An 18,485-nucleotide genomic window follows, 5' to 3' on the forward strand; every position below is an offset into this window, starting at 1 on the left:
TGCTTCCCCGTCAAAGCGGGGCCCAGGACAGCCCAGAAAACGCATCCAGCCGTCCCCAGGTGTCAGCTCCACCCCGCGCCCACAGTTCTCCAGAAGCAGGGGCCCGCTCCAGCTGCCTCAGCGCCTCCATGATTAATGTTGCTTCATCCAATAATTATTGTGTTGGGGAGGGGAGTATTTGTAAGGGCGACAAATTGAGCCTCTCTTCCCTTGTGTTTCTCCTTTTCAGATGTACATTAATCACGTCATGTATTTTATCCGTCTTTATTTCAGATTCTTTGTGTACCTCATCTTATGCATCATTGTACGGCCTTTCTGTCGATATTTATATCTACCTTTTATACGTCATGTAACAAATGTTGTATGTATTTTTATGCTTGCTAGAAAACACAAATCCTGTATGGACACCGCAGGGGTCTCGGGTTGCCCGCTACCTTTCCCTCCGCTTTTTGTCTTATAAACACCTGTTGAGAATAATAAAGAATCAGTCTTTCACTTCTGACTTTTCTTGAAGCCTCACAATATATATATATAGGCAGTCCCCGGTTTACGACGGGTCCGGCTTATGACGTTCCGAGGTTACGACGCTTTTCAAATATATTCATCAGAAATTATTTCCCGGTTTACGACGCATGTTCCAGGATTACGACACGTTGTAAGCCGATCCGACGGAAGAAATATGGCTCCAAAACGGCAGAATAATCATAATTTGGAGGTTTTTTTGATGAAAAACTCAATAAAAATGCAGTTTACATCGTTTTCAATGCACCCAAAGCATTAAAAGTAAGGTTTTCTTATGATTTTTGACGATTTTCGACGATTTTTCAGTTTACGACGCGGCGTAAAAACGGAACCCCCGTCGTAAACCGGGGACTGCCTGTGTGTGTATATATATATATATATATATATATATATATATATATATATATATATATATATATATATATATCTCCGGTTTACGACGGTTCCGCTTCGACGTTATAATTACGATATTTCCTGGCTTACGACGCATGTTCGGGTTACGACGCGTATATATATCCGACGGAAGAAATATAAAATGGCAGAATAATCATAATTTGATTTTTTTGATGTAAAACTCAATAATAATGCAGTTTACATATATAAAAGTTGATTTTGCCTATCACTACTTTTCGGGTTACATTCTCTAATGCACTGGATTTTGCCCACTTATAATGCACTGGCCAAATAGGGAGAGCCAATACAGTTTCTGGACCTCATCCTCCCTTGATGCTATCAAAGAAAACACTTTCTGTGATGCCATAAGTCACATTCACATCCTACCCAATCCTTGTCTTTTCCTTGGTAGGACTGGCAATGGGGACATAAAGTGTTCCCATTTTCACTGATAATAGTGCTTTCAACTATTGTAATTAGTTTTTCCATGTTCAGCATAATATGATCAAGGCAATTAAGATGCAAAGTTTATTAAAAGGTATATATTTATAACCAAGTCCAGATATCAGTGACATGAGTTATACATATTACATAATGTTACACTTTGTTATAAGTTAAAATATTTCATATATATATATATATATTATATATATATATATATATATATATATATATATATATATATATATATATATATATATATATATATATATATATATATATATATATATATATATATATATATATATATATATATATATATATATATATATATATATATATATATATACATATACATACATTCTCTCTCTCTCTCTCTCTCTCTCTCTCTCTATCTCTCTCTCTCTATATATATATATATATATATATATATATATATATATATATATATATATATATATATATATATATATATATATATATATATATATATATATATTTAAGAAATCACAGACTTAAATAGCGTAATACCTTTCCAATTTCACTTTTCAAGTGAAACAGCTAACAACTTTTATTTTCATTCAACCAAAGTCCACATACATTAAGATGTATAACAGTATCCCCTTTTCAGTTCAGTATTTCTCTTCAAATGACTCATTACCAAGACTATTTATTCTCCCCAGCACTGATTTGGTTTTAACATGCTCACTTATTTTGGCGTGGGTACACCGACTGCCTCTTCAACAATTTACCTGTAAGAAGTGCACTACATTAGAGAATAGAGCAGTAACTAAAACAATGACAACTGCAACAATTAGGACAATTTATGCGTTACAACACTCACCTTCCTTGACTGGTGTGCCTTAAAAATCAACAGCTGCTTAAAGCATTATATCATTGCACATTCAGCATCATTTGACATGAATTAACAACTGGTCCATTACAAAAGAAGTATACTATTATGAGTGAGCCTGTTTACTAGCAGAACTCATAGCAACGGCAACAAAGAAAAAAAAATTCATTTATACGAAGTACAGAAAACCCTAAAAGATCCCAGTTAATTGGGGTGGGGACCCTGCCCATATCTTTGGAAAATATGAATCCCTGCAAAGTTTTACAACTGGCTGACCTACAGCCTACTCTGTCGTAATCAACAGAGAAAACTAATTTTTCTTGTTTTCTAGCAATGGGATTTATAAAGAAAAAATGAATTTATTCATATTTTCTAGGTTTTAAGCCACACATTCTTAGCAAACAATTCATCTCCATAACTTCCATTTTACTTTACTGCATTCAACATCTACCCTATCTTCCATACAAGAGAATAAGCTCAACAATCTCTTCATATATTTCAACCTTGGCTTTCATAGGTAATCTAAGTTTCTTTGTAATTTTTTGTGCACATCCTGCTACCTTCCAGCTTCACCCTCTCCGCGGCTTACCTCTTCCTTCATCCTGACATCATCCAAAACATTTACTCTAAAATACCTATAAAAATCTACCGCTTCTATTCCACTACCATTCATATTAACATTTATTACTCCACCTTCCAGTTTAAAAATTAATGTTTTAATCTTCAGCCTGGTCACATTTGCTCTCAACTTCATCCTCTCAGAAATGCTGTACTTTCAGAATCTTTCATTAGTCTTGTCAGTTTCTCTTCACCATCCATAGTGCATCACCTGCAAACATCAACAATCCAGCATTCCACTCAAACCTCAAAGTTGCACTATGAAGCAGCTGTTAGGAAAGGGTGGAATGTAATACAGAAGAATGATAATATGAACGGAGGTATAGTAAAAGGAATATAATGGGTTGCAGCTAGGGGCCAACGGGACGCTGGAAGGAATTTTAAAATTTTAACTAATACCTACAGTGCAACACATGAGGTGCACTGATGGCACTACTTATGGGACATATCATCTACCCAACCTGTTCTAGATCTTCCTCTCTTCCTCCTTCTTAAACCTCTAACTTATTCACTATTTTCCCAAATCTCTGCTTACTCATACTTTTCACACAACCAGACCATCTTGAAACACTAAACCATTCTTCCATCTACTACAGTATAATGTTTTTACCACTGTCCTAAGTATTCCCAAATTTCCCAAACTTTCAATACCTCTTATGGCACATACACTGCAAAAACATTTTGTCTCAACTGTCTCAATCATTTTTCTTTCACCTTCCATTTAACATTAACATTTCACATGATAAGCAAGCAATACTGTCTAAAATAGATGTCGACAATAACCCCCTCCTTTGGGATCCAAACAGCCAACCACTGAAGCAGCAGGCCAGTGATTATTTCATTAATTCATCAAGCTACAGAGCCATAAAACAAGAGGAACCAGATATGTTACTGCTGATGCATAGAATCACAGCAAGTACCACTGCTCCCCAAACTATAGTTTTAAACCTGCCATGCTCCACCAGCAGTGAGTAGATGTATTAAATTCTCCTAACTGATCAAGGAAAAATAGTGCTGTGCAAAAACACAAGATACAAATTGTCTTTGCCACAGACATATGACTTTGACTGAAGCCTGACAAGGTTAATAATTATTTTTTATTGTTCCATATGAATTTATACATGTTTAATAATAATAACAAGAAGAAACATAACACTGAAAACACTTTAAATTTCATTGAAGACAAGAAGATGATAGAACACACACACTACAGAAAAGGAGAAATGTCATTCAACAATTGATGAGAAAAAGAAGAGAACTATGTTACATGACTGAGTGATTGTTTACCAGCAGTTCAGGACTATTACTTTTGATACTAATATGCAACATGAAAATGAAGAACTGGGTTTGATAAGTGTCAATGAAATATAAAAAAAATGACAAAGCTTTAAGTAAAGTAATCTTGTTTCAACTCACCTTCCTCTACTATCAGGAAAGTCACTGATTCTGAAGATTGTACAAGATATAAGTTACGTTAACAGAGACCCTCATAAACCGTAATATCAAGATCTGAAATGAAGCAGAATGCTTTCATTAACGCTCAATTTAGACTTAGTTGTCAGTACAGTCTTATTTCTAAATGAGATCTTCCATCAACTGACTCTCAGTGCAAAGGCTACAGCTGACAATAGTGAATGGATCCAACTGAGATGGTGGAATGGTTAATGTTGCTGATGAAGAGAAGTGAAGGGAAGTAGCAGAAACTAGAGAAAGGTTACAAAAGTGTTTGCAAGAGGAGAAAGTTGAAAGTTGAGAGCAAGAGCAAGGTTGTGATGGTAAACAAAATCCAAGATGGAGCAATGAATATCACTGTGGAAGAGGGAAGACAATAAGCAATTAATTCACACAAGTATGTGGGAGTAACTGTCATGAAGGATCAATGAATGTACAAGGGTGTCTAAAGTTGAAATATTTTCAGAGATTGTTTGTGCCTGACGATAAATAGTAATTGTTTGGTTGTTCTTAGCTGCACTGCTTCTAGGCTTTCAAACTTCTTCCTTTAGGATGACACCCAAAACTGGATAGAATACCTCAAGTGTGAGCCACAATTATTGTTACGTTTATCCAGACTACAGTTAGTGGGTCCAACTAGTGCATTGTATAAAGTTAATATTGCCTCCTTTTACCTGGTGGCAAACTGATAGAGAGTTGCCATCAACAGAAAGATCTCTTGATAGCAACTCTCTATCTCTTTGCCAAGTAGTTCACACTTAGTATTCTCATTTGGATAACTTTGGCTCTATCTAAATTGAATGTCAATTAACAATTGACTGACCATTTGACTCTTTTCCAACTAGACTGTCTGATTCTATATCAATGTTTTCTGCTATGAGAGAGAGAGAGAGAGAGAGAGAGAGAGAGAGAGAGAGAGAGAGAGAGAGAGAGAGAGAGAGAGAGAGAGAGAGAGAGAGAGAGATTTACTACAAAACGTCCCAAATCTTTGCAAAACTTACCATCTGGAGATTCTACTTTAATATTTTTTACCACCTCTGAATTCTGATTTTCTGTGTCTTGAGTCGTAGCTGAATCAGGCTTGTTATTTATTCTGGGAAGATTTTCTGACGGGGAAGAAACTGTAGGCATGGCTAACCTGTTAAGAATACCAATTAATAAATGAATAAGTGGCAAATTAAGCTTTACATTTTTACAATTTAATGTCTACCTTTTACACAGACAATAGCAAACACTGATTACTTAAAAAAAGAAGTGAATACTACAATCCCTTTACAGAAAAATAATGCAAAGGAAAAATTATGGGCAAGTTTTTCCTGCACTTGAAAAGTTACGAACAGTAGCCTTTAAAACTTAATCTCCCTACTCTCATACTTCACAGTCTAAAGAGTGATCTTGAAATAGTCATAATTGGGAGGGATGTTCAATCAATTATTCAATACAAGTAAGAGGGCTTTAATTCCCATGAGCACATTTTATATAATACATTTTTTCTCTTAAATAAGAATGTACAGTAAGTAAAATGATCACAAATGTCCAATCCATTTTACAAACTAAAAAAAAATACCCTGTCCTTTATGTAAATTAAAAGGGTCACAAACAACCAATTTAATAAATTTATAGGTTCACAAACATGCAACCATATTTGTGAATAAATGAAACACATATCTTCATGAATATAGATACGATACCCTTCCTTAAATGCAGATTAACTCAGCAGCGCATATACCATTATAAACTGAGTGTTACAGGTATCTTTGCAAAAATTTCTATAATACAGTTTTGAATAAAAATGAAAAGTACCTGACATTTATCTTGTATTCAATATACAGCAGATTTACCTTTCGTATTCCCTGACTGAACTAAGCAATGCTTTGTGCACTTTTTTGTGTGTCTCACGGTGAACTTTCAACTGGCGTAGCTGCTTGAATTCTTTCCCACACACCTCACATACTGGCGAAAAAATAAGTTTTATTAAGTTTTTGTACTACTGCATGATGACAAAAGACTCTCTAAACTCTAAATATTTACATTAGCTGCCTATGAGTCATAATTTATAACCACATGTATAAAATTTCTTAGCATTTTTGTGTAACTACGATGCATTCAGTTTCATAGACACTGGATATACAGTACACTGTACTATATACTGTACAGTACAGCATTTCTGACTTTACAAAGCTTAAGTATTATGCTTATTAAATTGCTTTTCTGATTAAACTGCCAGATACACTTTGGGTGAGGCTGTCTTACTTCAAGTAGTACATTCTGCAATACATTTTAAACTCTCCTCTTACCAAATTGTGTGATATGCATTCTACAACAAATTTTAAACTCTTCTCTTACCACATTGTGTGATACAGTCAACGTACTTGAAGTTCTATATATATAATACTATAAAGATTGTGAACCATCAGTAAAACTTGTATAGTGTGTCTCTTTATGTCTCATAAACTCCAATGTATTTTGTTTTGATATTCAGGAGTATATGGATAAGTAGCATAAATGTCTGAATACTTTTACTATCTTCACTGTCTAAAGAATGGCATTTCAAGCGATACATATAGTAGAAAGAGCACTATACTTAAGACATATGACTTAAAAGAGCTAACCGGTTATGAAGAGTATACATAAGACAAATAACTCAAAAAGTTGACTGGCTATGAAGAATACACTTAGGATATACAACTCAAAGAGGGGGACCAGCTATGAAGAGTACACTCAAGACAAATGAATCAAACAGTTGACTGGCTAGAAGAGTATACTCAAGACATACGACTCAAAGAGATGACTGGCTATGAAGAGTAGACTTAAGACATATTGTACGACTCAAAGAGATGACTGGCCATGAAGAGTAGACTTAAGACATATTGTACAACTCAAAGAGATGACTAGCTATGAAAAGTAGACTTAAGACATATGGCTCAAAGAGCTGACTGGCTATGAAGAGTACTGAATACATATGACAAACGACTCGAAGAGTTGACTGGCTATGAAGAATATACTTAAGGCATACAACTTAAAGAGATGACCAGCTATGAAGAGTACACTTAAGACAAACGTATGAAGATCATACTTAAGACATACGACTCAAAGAGATGACTGGCTATGAAGAGAAGACGTAAGACTTAAAGAGGTGATTGGCTATGAAGAGTAGACTTAAGACATATGGCTTGAAGAGCTGATTGGCTATGAAGAGTAGACCAAAGACATATGGTTTGAAGAGCTGACTGGCTACAAAGACTTTACTTAAGACAAATGACTTGACAAGCTGACTGGCTATGACAAATATACTTAAGACAAATGACTCAAAGAGCTGACTGGCTATGAAGAATATAATTAAGACATACAACTCAAAGAGCTGACCAGCTATGAAGAGTATGCTTAAGGTATATGACTCGAACAGCTGACTGGCTATTTAGAGTAGACTTAGGACATACAACTCAAAGAGCTGACTGGCTATGAAGAGTAGACTTAAGAAGTCTGGCTCTAACTGAGAAAGGTAGGAGAATCGGTTGCTCGAGTTCTTATTGCATTTTGCATTGTTACACTGCCACTGTACAGGAAGAGTGGAGGCTCATTTCATTCAGCTTGTAATGATCTGATTGAAGATTTAAAAGTTCAGGAGCAGATTCTAAGCTCTTCATTATGAATTAAGTTAAATGTCTGATTTGTGTCAGACATTTATAATCTAGTATAAATAAAATAATTGATTTTTACAGCAATATTAATCCTGATTCATCTTTATATTTACATTACTTTGATAAAGACAACTTGTCAAAGATATGCGTTTGTAATGACTGTACAGCGCTGTATCAGAATTGTTGAGTCACCTAATAACAAGCTAAACATACTTCAGTTTAAAAGACCTATCCATACATATACATATTTTTTATTGTCGATACCTTTAGGATGGCTCGTAGCAAGATGCTTTCGAAGATCATGATACACATTAAATGTCTCACCACAAGATTCATGAGGACAAGCGTAACGATTCTGTACATGTACCGAGGCATGCCGCCTCAATCTACTTGGAAGCATAAAACGTGCTCCACAGCCTGGATATTCACACCTGTAAGCGACAAAGAGTATTTTAAATTAGTTATACACACAAAGGTACAATGCAATGATAATATATTTGACTAATTTTTTTCTCTTGTCTGTATTCTAGTCATCTGTAAATGTAGTCTTAACTGACATGAACAAAGTACAGTAATCTTTTTATTTTCTAGCAAATGTTGGAGCTAGTTTTGTTGCAGCTTGAGTCAAACAGAGACCTGTAATCTACACTGTTTATACCTTTGAACATTTAAAATACTTCTATTAACTGACTTCCAGTTAATGCTTTACTAGAGTGCAAACTGCTATATTTTAATGTCCCTAAGTACTCAAGATATCTGCTTGATGGTTACTACTGTCGTTGTTCTTTCCTGTACTGCTTCTAATTTGTATAGAACCCTTTCTCAGGGATGGCACCCAGATTACTGGTGATGTACAGTATAGTTATTAATTTCTTCTAATATTTAATGTACCCTAGTATTTTCTAGGCTTTCTTTTCAACTTCTGTACATTGCTGAGTACGTTGTAGTCACTAGGGAAGATACTTCTAGGCTAGGTCTACCTCTTGACGACAGCTCTTTAATAATTGTTTTTATAACATCTGTACATGACTTTGCATTTGTCTAGGTTGAATGGCATCACTCATTTTATTTACATTTCATGCATTTACTCCATGTCTTTCTACAACTGTTTTACTCTACATTGTTATCAGAAATATCATCTATTTTTTGCCACCAATAATACCTAGACGTGTCATTTTTTTCATTAATCAACTGTATGGTACCTTTGCAATGCCTTCTGAAAATCCATATAGAATATAGTACTGTATACTGTTGCTCTATCTTCATCATATGTAGTGAAGAGCTTAATGGTGCAAATTTCAATAATAAAAATAGCTAAAACAAGAAAAAGTAACTGTTTCTAAAAAACATGAATTTCCTATAGATAATTTTTGAACTTACATATAAGGCTCAATCCCTGTATGGACAAATGAGTGGCTCTTTAATTGCTGCTGCTTAGGGAAGACTTGTCCACATTCGTCACACTTGTAGTTCTGCCGTACATGTGCACGATACCAGTGTTTGGCAAAACTGTACCTGTTCTTCATTAACTTATTACAAACATCACACCTGCAAGATAAACAGCACAGTACAAAGTTTTCACATGGTGCTGAATTTCACAGATGATGTATTACACATAACAAAGATTAAACTGAATTACCTAGAATAGTTAATCATTCAACTGTTTTCTTAATTAGAAACATTATCACCTCATGCATTAGTTATATTCCTTTACCAAATGGAATTCAGAGGAAACAAAATGCAACATAATGAGTGAAAGCTACTTCATGGCTATCACAGATATACCTGTTAATTTTTCAAATATAAATAAATTTGAATTAAATGACTAATATGCTTCAAAAAATCAATAAGTTAAATTTTACAATTATGGAGAGAGAGAGAGAGAGAGAGAGAGAGAGAGAGAGAGAGAGAGAGAGAGAGAGAGAGAGAGAGAGAGAGAGAGAGAGAGAGAGAGATTTTTATCAACTATGAAATGTTCATAATTTTTCCAACCATATAGTAAAATGAATCAATGCCTCAAGACAAATATTTACTTAAGGCAGGTAAGAATACAGATAGTATGGTACAGTACATCCCCAAAGGTAGCCAGTTAGCTAAAGTTAGAATTACCAAAATTCCAGACTGCAGGTGTGCCAGAAAACGTTGTAAGGTGTATCCTGAAGGATAACAGACAGGAAAAGATTGCGCAGTTGTTTATAGTAGCATGATGGACAGGATGAGAGCTGGAAACCAAATGCCCATCTAGAATGTTAGATTGCTCAACCTTCAGGGTGAGAGTTAGACATTGGTACTTACTAAGATATGTCTTGGATATGGATTAAGTGAAATGAATGAAATACAGTGAAACACCATAGGATGAGGTAACATCCTTGGCTACCCTGTCTGCAATAGCCATACTGACAAACATAACAATCAAAGAACTGGATCGATATGTCTCTGAAGCTCAGCATGTCTGCTACTTGTCATATGTAAGACATGCTGCAACTGGCCATCAGACTGGAGGCTTTACGGCACAAAAAGGTGAGATGGCCAAGGAATACCACTGCTGACGCGTCTACTTATCTGACTCAGAGTAATCAGCCTCAAGGCTGGAAGCAGAGTTGTCTTCATTGCTTGTTATGATGACTTGCACCTGCCACGTGCCCCCTGTCTGGGCCACTGCTGCTGACTGGCACATTCCCAGCCATCCATGTTCCACATGTGGAAAGCTAAGAGCTTTCCAAGTTATTTTTATTCATATTAAGTATCCATGTTATTTTTATTCATATTAAGTATCCATGTTATTTTTATTCATATTAAATATCCATGTTATTTTTTATTCATATTAAGTATCCAAATCAAATACAGTATGCCTAATCTCTTCACCTTGGCATTCCATGGATACCACAGAGATATGATTAATAAGCATGTAGTCTCTCTCTCTCTTTGTAAGTATTCAATCATTTTCTGTCCTTATCATTTCAATTCCCTTTCACTTCTTCATTATCTGCTTGCTTGTTTTAGCAATTTATTTATTAGTGCCAACATACAAGAATGGCAATGTACTGCCAATCTCGCCATCTTTCTATCACTTAGAAATGTTTAACAATTTCCTCTTATTTGTTAAAAGTTTTTATTCTTATTTATATTTCTCTCTTGTAACCAAATTTTTTTATTAGTTTTGAATGAAAATAAACAATATTAATTTCCTATTTAATTTATTATTATTAATAAGAAAATAAACGATATTAATTTCCTATTCAATTTATTATTATTAATAATTTTAATGGGAGATAACCAGGGTAAAAATTTGTTTTGTTTTATGGTTTTACTGTATTAGAGGATAGTAGGCCATATGTAGTATATTATAAAGCTCTGCAAAGCACTAGATCTTTCAAAGATCCAGCCAGGACCTCACTCTCAATTAGTCCTGAACCATGATAGTTTACTGTATAATTTTTAAAAAACAAAATGAATGATTTCATACAAATCCATGACTTGTACTGCGAGTCCCACCTCTCAGTCATCTTATTTTTCACAGTTCATGAGCTGGAGGACACAAAGAATGACCCTGAATGCTTGTGGAGACCCTGAGGATCTGCCTGTACGTGCATAGCACTGGCTGACTGCTGTTCTCTTTCGTCTCCTGAACAAGGACTGAAGTGTTCAGATGTACTTGTGGCACACAACAGGGCTAATTATGAGTAATGGGTTAGTATGAAAATATTAAGAATGTTTTCAAAGAATTATATATATTACACTCTTACTTAAAATACTCCTGAGATTTAGTTTCCTGATGTGCAGTTGTTGTGTGTCGCTGAAGGTGCTGCTTACGCAGGTAAGTACGGCCACATCCTTCCACAGAGCATACAAAAGGTCTCTGTGCAAATAAAAAGGTATTTTAATTAAAACAAAATATTCTGTTTTACATTCTAGCCCAAATTTGTGGTCTACAAATTTTCTAGATCAACCATTCCCAGTTCAAAAGAAATTCAACTGCTGGTTGGCAGGTCTGTTCAGGTTTCTATGGATCCCAAAGTTTCAAGCAAATAAGAGCTTCATTTTTGGTGTCTAGCCTGTTATATTCTATAACCACTAAGGAATAACATGAATTATGAAACAACATATATGTATATGGTGTCTTTGATTACGATGTACTGAAGCTTACCTTTCCTGTGTGCGTGTGTTCGTGCTCAGCAAGCCGCCAGGGTCTGTTGAATTCCTTCTCACAGCCTTCGTAGGGGCATACATACACTGGAAACCCCAAGCTCGTTGCAGTCATTTTCCTCTTTGTCTGTAGCAGTTTTTTCATGGCATCTGTGTCAGTACAACACGTTTGACTTAAACTGTAATTCAAAACAGTCTCTTGTTCCTTCAACATGCACAACAATTGATTCTTGACTTCTGCGTTCATCATTTCTTTATTAATATTGACTTCTTCAGTTTCTTTCACTGTTTCAGTATCTGAACTATCATCATCTTCACTTAAATCGTAATTCAAAACAGTGTCCTCTACCTCCAACTTACAAGACAAAAGATTTCTTACGTCTAGATTTACCTGTCCATCACCACCAGCTTCAGTTTCTTTACCAGTTTCAGTATCAGTGACAGAGTCCTCACTTGTTCCATACAACATGGCCGTGTCTTCTGTCTTTACCTTAAACACGAAGTTATTCCTATCACTGCCCGTAACTGCTTCACTTGGCTCACTAGTCAATTCGGAAGGTTGCTCAACTTTGACACTAGGAAATTTGCTTGCATTTTCAGAAGCATTTAGTTCTTCCCCATTTAAACTTCCTGATTTGCTTACTTTTACCCCATCACCTATGCACATTGCAGAATTGTGGTTTATCCTTGTACAGTTACTCAAGGCCTCATGCACATTGTCCTTGTTTGCATTATGATGATTTGTCAAAGTGTTTATATTAAGAGTTTGACCTTCAGGAATGTCATTTTCACTTTTGTCATTGCTAATCTCTGATTCCGAGGTAATTTGCATGACTGGGCTCTGACACAGTCCCAAACTGTCTACATCGTTTTTGGAATTCATTTTACTTCCAAATGAATTTTCTTAAATCTGCTACACTGATAAACATCTGGAGAGCTGTAATTTTAAAATCTTCACCAAGAGAAATATTGATAAAATTCAGGAACATTGAATTTACATGAAAACACTGAGTCATCACTTAATGAAACTCATAACTATCAGTTATCAATTCACAGCTGGAATTTATCAAAATAAATTAACTGTAATCAATTTTCAAAATACAATTTTCAATATAAGATTACCACTGATATACTTGATGATCACTTATAACACGGATCATGGCTAATTCGAATAGTTTTCTAGCCCTGAAACACAAATTATATTTATGATACACAAATATCTAGACTTGCCATTTCACACAATGAAAAATTTGAAAACTTAAACAATTTTTAAAGATTTGCTATAAGTTACATTTCAACAATCCTCTACTTCTTTGCACATTGTATGACTAAGAGGTAATACTGTATTATACACCATTTACAAGCTATTAAATGCAAATACCTTTTCGTAGCAGAGGTCAATGTGAGCAGTAACCTAACAGCCTGGCAATACTCAAACTTACAGGAAGTAATATGGCCACCTCTCAAAGGAGACTTTAATGGCTTAAGTGGCTGAAACAAAACCTATGGCAAGGTGAATACAAGGCTATTCTGCACTACAGAAGAGGGGCTCAAAAGGAGGTAAGACCACCCATGTGATCTTATGATCTGCCTTTGATCCAACTTACTTTAGGGAATAAATAATTTACGCCAGATATGAGAATATTTTTCAAGATATGGCTGACTTAGCATTTGAAAAACATGGATAAGTAAACAAAATGCCAATGGTAGCTTTTCAAGAGGTAGATTTAGCACTTGCAACACTGTGACATTTCCAAGATACATTATGTTTTAAATAACCTGACCACATTTTTATTAAACGGAACTGGAAAAATTGGATGGAGAATAGAGATAAAAGCAGTTACAACTGCCTATAAGGCACTGAGCAAGTAATTCTGAGTGTTCCATATAGATACTGTATACTGTACACAGAAAATATGAATTCACAATAAAAACTATTAAACTGAAAATGAACAACAGGGGCAAGCTAGGTACTACAAAGATATAAGGCAAGTCAAATCATGGACAACTGATCAAGGAGAGAAGCAATGTTAATGAACTCATTATATTACCATTCAAACACTAAACATATACATAGGTATAGTTCCACTTACAGTCTGCACATGGGCCAGTGCAATCACATAAGAACCAACTCTGGTATAGATACTGGTAAAACTCTTTTTTGCATGTTGTGAAAACTTTGATTGGGAAAGTTTCTTTTTATTCAAAGCACTGAGCTGCTCACACATTATGATAAAACTTTTGATGCCTTCTTGAAGCCTACCTCCCATTTTCACAAGTGAACCTGAAATGGTTGAATGAATGGCTATGAAGTATGTGGAAATTCATCAAAGTTCTCCTATTGGTTGGGTAAATACAAAAATAATAGGCATGGAACCCAACCAGGGTCAACCTAATACTAAAAATTCCATGACCCCTCTACCCCATGATCAACACACACCATAGTGTTCACCACTAATGTATTTGTACAGTATATGAATTGCTGGACAGGTTAGCAGTGTTTATTTTTCAACCTTTTCACTGAGACAAGTCCTTCACTCACTAAGGCCTTGACCTTGACCCATTGTTCTAAGAACTACCCCAAGATGAACAAAGGTATGGGAAAATGAACTTTTGAGTCAACAATATCTAGACTTGCCATTTCGGCAAGTTAACCAAAGAACTTGAAAAATTTGAAAACTTAAACAATTTGGAACAAATTAAAGATTTGCTATAAGTTACATTTCAACTTAATCCTCTGTTGGTAGAAATGCTTGTGTCTATAATTCATTTTCCCTTTTTAATGTATTACTTAATATTACAGTACTTTCACTTGTACTGGCAAAGCACTATTTTTGTAGATGACACTTACCCATAAATCTAACAATTATGGAGGACAACAGTTGAGAACTGGGTTTTTCAGATTGGGGAATAGGAAGGCTAATAAAATATAAACTTGGTGCATCCTAACCTAAAGTGACCAGTCCTGCCAGGGAAGGGGTTTAATCAATTAACTTCTCCCTCACCTCCTTAAATCTTCGTTAAAAAGCACGACAGTGTGATTTACATGGATACTTCAACTTTCCCCAGCCTAACCTAAGGTGCCACTCCTACATGGCTGAAAGTCACCCACTTTCTTATCTTCTTTGACCTACGTGAAGATGTAGACTATGGCAGTGCTTTTTAAATGGTTACATGGTAAGCCTCTTATTTCTACTTTCATACATAAAGGTAGGAGATATCTCGCACCCGAGAATGTTTCTGCAACTATTCTGGTGTGTTAACAAAATCCCATTTCATGGGAATGAATGTTAAAACATACACAATGATAGTAAATGTCTCAGTAACAGTAAATTTGCTATAGATATTAGTATGACTTCCAATTTAAGCATATTACAGAGACTTAAGAGGACACCATAAAAACTCCAATAAGCCTACCGAGTTGTGGTATTAAAGTAAAATAATGCCACAAAGGCTACAGGCCACTTGTGACATTTGTCCAAATCTAACATAGTCCATCAACATATTTCAAAGTTACAACAAGGTAGAACAACATTACCTAAATATCTTATGAACTAAACAAGGAGCCAATACAGGTTGGAAGGGGTCATGTAGCCAGGCCTACACTACCCCTTGACTGGTGTAGGGAATATGACCTAACCAGACCTAACCTTACCTTGGACATGGAGAGGGGAGGCTTTGCCTCTGGACCCCTTCCAAGTAAGCCATAAAGTAAAATTGTAGCTTACTAGCGCGGCGTGATTCCTACCGGTCACCAACCGAATATGTAAGGCCTTGTGTGTGTGTCTATGTCTTTTGTTTATGTTTATATTTACAATCTTTTTCTTTGTTTTTATATTCATCCTTAAGGGGCTGGTACTAAAGATGATGTCTAATTTTGCATGTAAACTGGTAATTACCAGCCATGACCCCCCTAAAGCATATCACCCCTGAAACATGAAAAAGAAGGCCCAACCCCAAGTAAGCCCTGTTCACTGGGGTCCTGGCTGTTTCGGCCATGAGTCATTGAGACCATAACATGTGGCAAATGGCTGAAATGGGTGTACCTGTATATAGGCTAATACTTTGATCCCCAAGGGGCTAGTACTAAACATGGTGTTCCAAGGAGCTTCCGCCATGTCTTACGGCCTTAACTTCATAGGGCCTAAAGTTGTGATGACCTAACAGGTTCATGGCTGAAAACAATACGGCCTAATCATCCCGAACTCATTCAGTGGACCAAACCAGGCTCAATAGGAGCGGCCAAAATTTAGGCCTACCCAGATGATGACAGACTAGACCTATTAAGAGAAAGTAAACTACTTGGCAAGAGGGGAAAAACTTACTGAACTACAAAAGAAGATCACGGCCTGCATAGGTCTTTTTTGGAACAATTTGGCTAAGCCTAAAAGACGACCATGGGAGCATAGACCTACTCTAATAGGCTAAAATTCTAGTCTAGCCTAGAGTTAGACTAACCAAAGCCTACACCACACAAATGAACAGAATGCATTTACACTTCTTATTAGGCCTACTATGTATATAGTCTACCCTTCCGTTTGCTAAATTCCCTACCTATAGAAAATTGGATAGGCCTAATCGGACTCAATTTACCTTAGATTAAAAAGTCGCCGAATAGGCTTAGGGCATTCCCGGCCTAGAATAGTTTAAAGTCTAAATTTTCCTAAGACACAGGACTTACAGCTTGAGAATCAACTTCAAATAAAGCTAAAAAGTTAGAAGATATCAACAAAAGTTCCGCAAGTTCAATATATATACCGTGTATAAAACTCTTCAGATGTATTTTGACACATAAAAATAGTAGGGGATAATTACCTATGGAACGGCTCTCTTCTTCGCTTCAATGCCTAGAACCCTAAGCAGTATTTGTCTTTTCACTCACTCGAAGGTGAAAATGTAATGAGAACTGCTAAACATCTTTATTTTTCTATGTTCATATTGTGTATATTACTCGTTATATCTTTTCCCTTCGTTTGATTCCAAGTGATTTACTCTGGCTCGGATGAGTGATGGCGACTTTTTGTGTTGTCTTAACAGGTTTTATCTCTTGTATTCTGTCTCTGTCTCTTACCATATATATATATATATATATATATATATATATATATATATATATATATATATATATATATATATATATATATATATATATATAGTTAGTTCTTAGTTTTACTACTACACAGTTGTATAATATGTTTTTGAACTATGTTCTCTTCCAGGTGGTCTCCCTTGCTTATTTTAAACCTAGTTCGTTCTGATTACAACAGTCCCTTAGCATTCAAGGGGGCTTGGCCAGCGTACTCTCTTCCTCTTAAGTTTTTATAGCCCAGGAAACTTTCTCTGTACCTTTAGCCTGTGATTATGCCAACGACATACGGATACACTTCTAAGATCACGTCAGATGGTATCACCTTTTTATCTGGAGATGTTGTGAGTTGTTTAATTATTTTAATCTTGTCGTTAAGCGACGTGTTTTTCTGTATTAGCCTATTACTGTGTCCAGCTGTTAAAAACAAACTTAGTTATAATAATATATGAATGTGTGAAATCTATCTTTTAAAAAGGGAACAGAGGAGTGAGATATAGGCTAACTACTCTATACCATTGACAGCTGAAAGACCAAAACCTAACTGACATGGGTACATTCTTTCCAACTGGTTCTGCTGTATTATGAGCCAAAGGGATTTCCCCTACAACGTGAACACTGAATAGGTAGAGTGAATATGATGGAAACTTGTATTGTGAGGACAAAAAGGTCGAACTGGGTATTAACTGATTGATTTATGTTGTTGTTGTTTTAGATTTAGCTGGCCTTGTGCCAGCAGGGGCTCTTGCTCCTCGAGCAGCCCGTAACTCTATGTTGATGATGAGTCTGTGAGATGGGTAGGTTGGATGGAAACTTTATTATGATGCATGAAAGTGATTTTGATGGGGGTGATTTATTTAGTTGTTGTTGTTTTAGATTTAGCTGGCCTTGTGCCAGCACGGGCTCTTGCTCCCAGAGCAGCCCGTAACGATTGATTTATTTATGTTGTTGTTTTAGATTTAGCTGGCCTTGTGCCAGCACGGGCTCTTGCTCCTAGAGCAGCCCGTAATGATTTATTTATGTTGTTTTAGATTTAGCTGGCCTTGTGCCAGCACGGGCTCTTGCTCCTAGAGCAGCCCGTAACAGGATTTATTTATGTTGTTTTAGATTTATCTGGCCTTGTGCCAGCACGGGCTCTTGCTCCTAGAGCAGCCCGTAAGATTTATTTATTTACCTGGGCTCAGGTAATACATAGCAGAGCGCGAACCGAAACGTAGTGCCCTACCTCCGATTGCCGTGACCCGCACTCTGAGCAATTTGTGTTTGTTGACAGTCAAACAAATGACAGTTTTATGAGACATAATATACATACAATGATAAAATATATATCGGC

General features: G+C 35.8%; 1 protein-coding gene across 9 annotated transcripts; it reads right to left on the reverse strand.

The window, feature by feature from the left end:
- Positions 1–1,922: 1,922 nt before the first annotated feature.
- Positions 1,923–16,883, reverse strand: LOC136829476 (zinc finger protein 76-like). Of its 9 annotated transcripts, none has more exons than XM_067088205.1 (9): positions 16,825–16,883; positions 12,068–13,251; positions 11,667–11,779; positions 9,301–9,468; positions 8,185–8,351; positions 6,121–6,232; positions 5,281–5,417; positions 4,244–4,336; positions 1,923–2,108 (listed from the first exon to the last, which is right to left on the reverse strand). In XM_067088205.1, the coding sequence occupies exons 2-8, from the start codon at positions 12,947–12,949 to the stop codon at positions 4,302–4,304; spliced, it is 1,614 nt and encodes a 537-aa protein (XP_066944306.1). In that variant the 5' UTR covers positions 12,950–13,251; positions 16,825–16,883; the 3' UTR covers positions 1,923–2,108; positions 4,244–4,301. The 9 variants fall into 9 exon arrangements, with proteins under 9 accessions (XP_066944306.1, XP_066944308.1, XP_066944305.1 ...); XM_067088207.1 differs by having other exon boundaries at positions 12,068–13,018; positions 16,748–16,836; XM_067088204.1 differs by having other exon boundaries at positions 16,748–16,825.
- Positions 16,884–18,485: the final 1,602 nt, after the last annotated feature.

This window comes from Macrobrachium rosenbergii, chromosome 44 (genome assembly GCF_040412425.1).
Source record: "Macrobrachium rosenbergii isolate ZJJX-2024 chromosome 44, ASM4041242v1, whole genome shotgun sequence".
Lineage (NCBI taxonomy): Eukaryota > Metazoa > Arthropoda > Malacostraca > Decapoda > Palaemonidae > Macrobrachium > Macrobrachium rosenbergii.

Excerpts from the sequence above, each read along its gene's own strand:
- LOC136829476 (XM_067088202.1), bottom strand. The coding sequence starts at position 12,949 with ATGAATTCCAAAAACGATGTAGACAGTTTGGGACTGTGTCAGAGCCCA. Across the intron at positions 11,780-12,067 it reads AACACACGCACACAGGAAAG|AGACCTTTTGTATGCTCTGT; the intron begins GTAAGCTTCAGT and ends TTATTTGCACAG. Across the intron at positions 2,109-5,280 it reads TAAAGTAGAATCTCCAGATG|GTAAATTGTTGAAGAGGCAG; the intron begins GTAAGTTTTGCA and ends CACTTCTTACAG.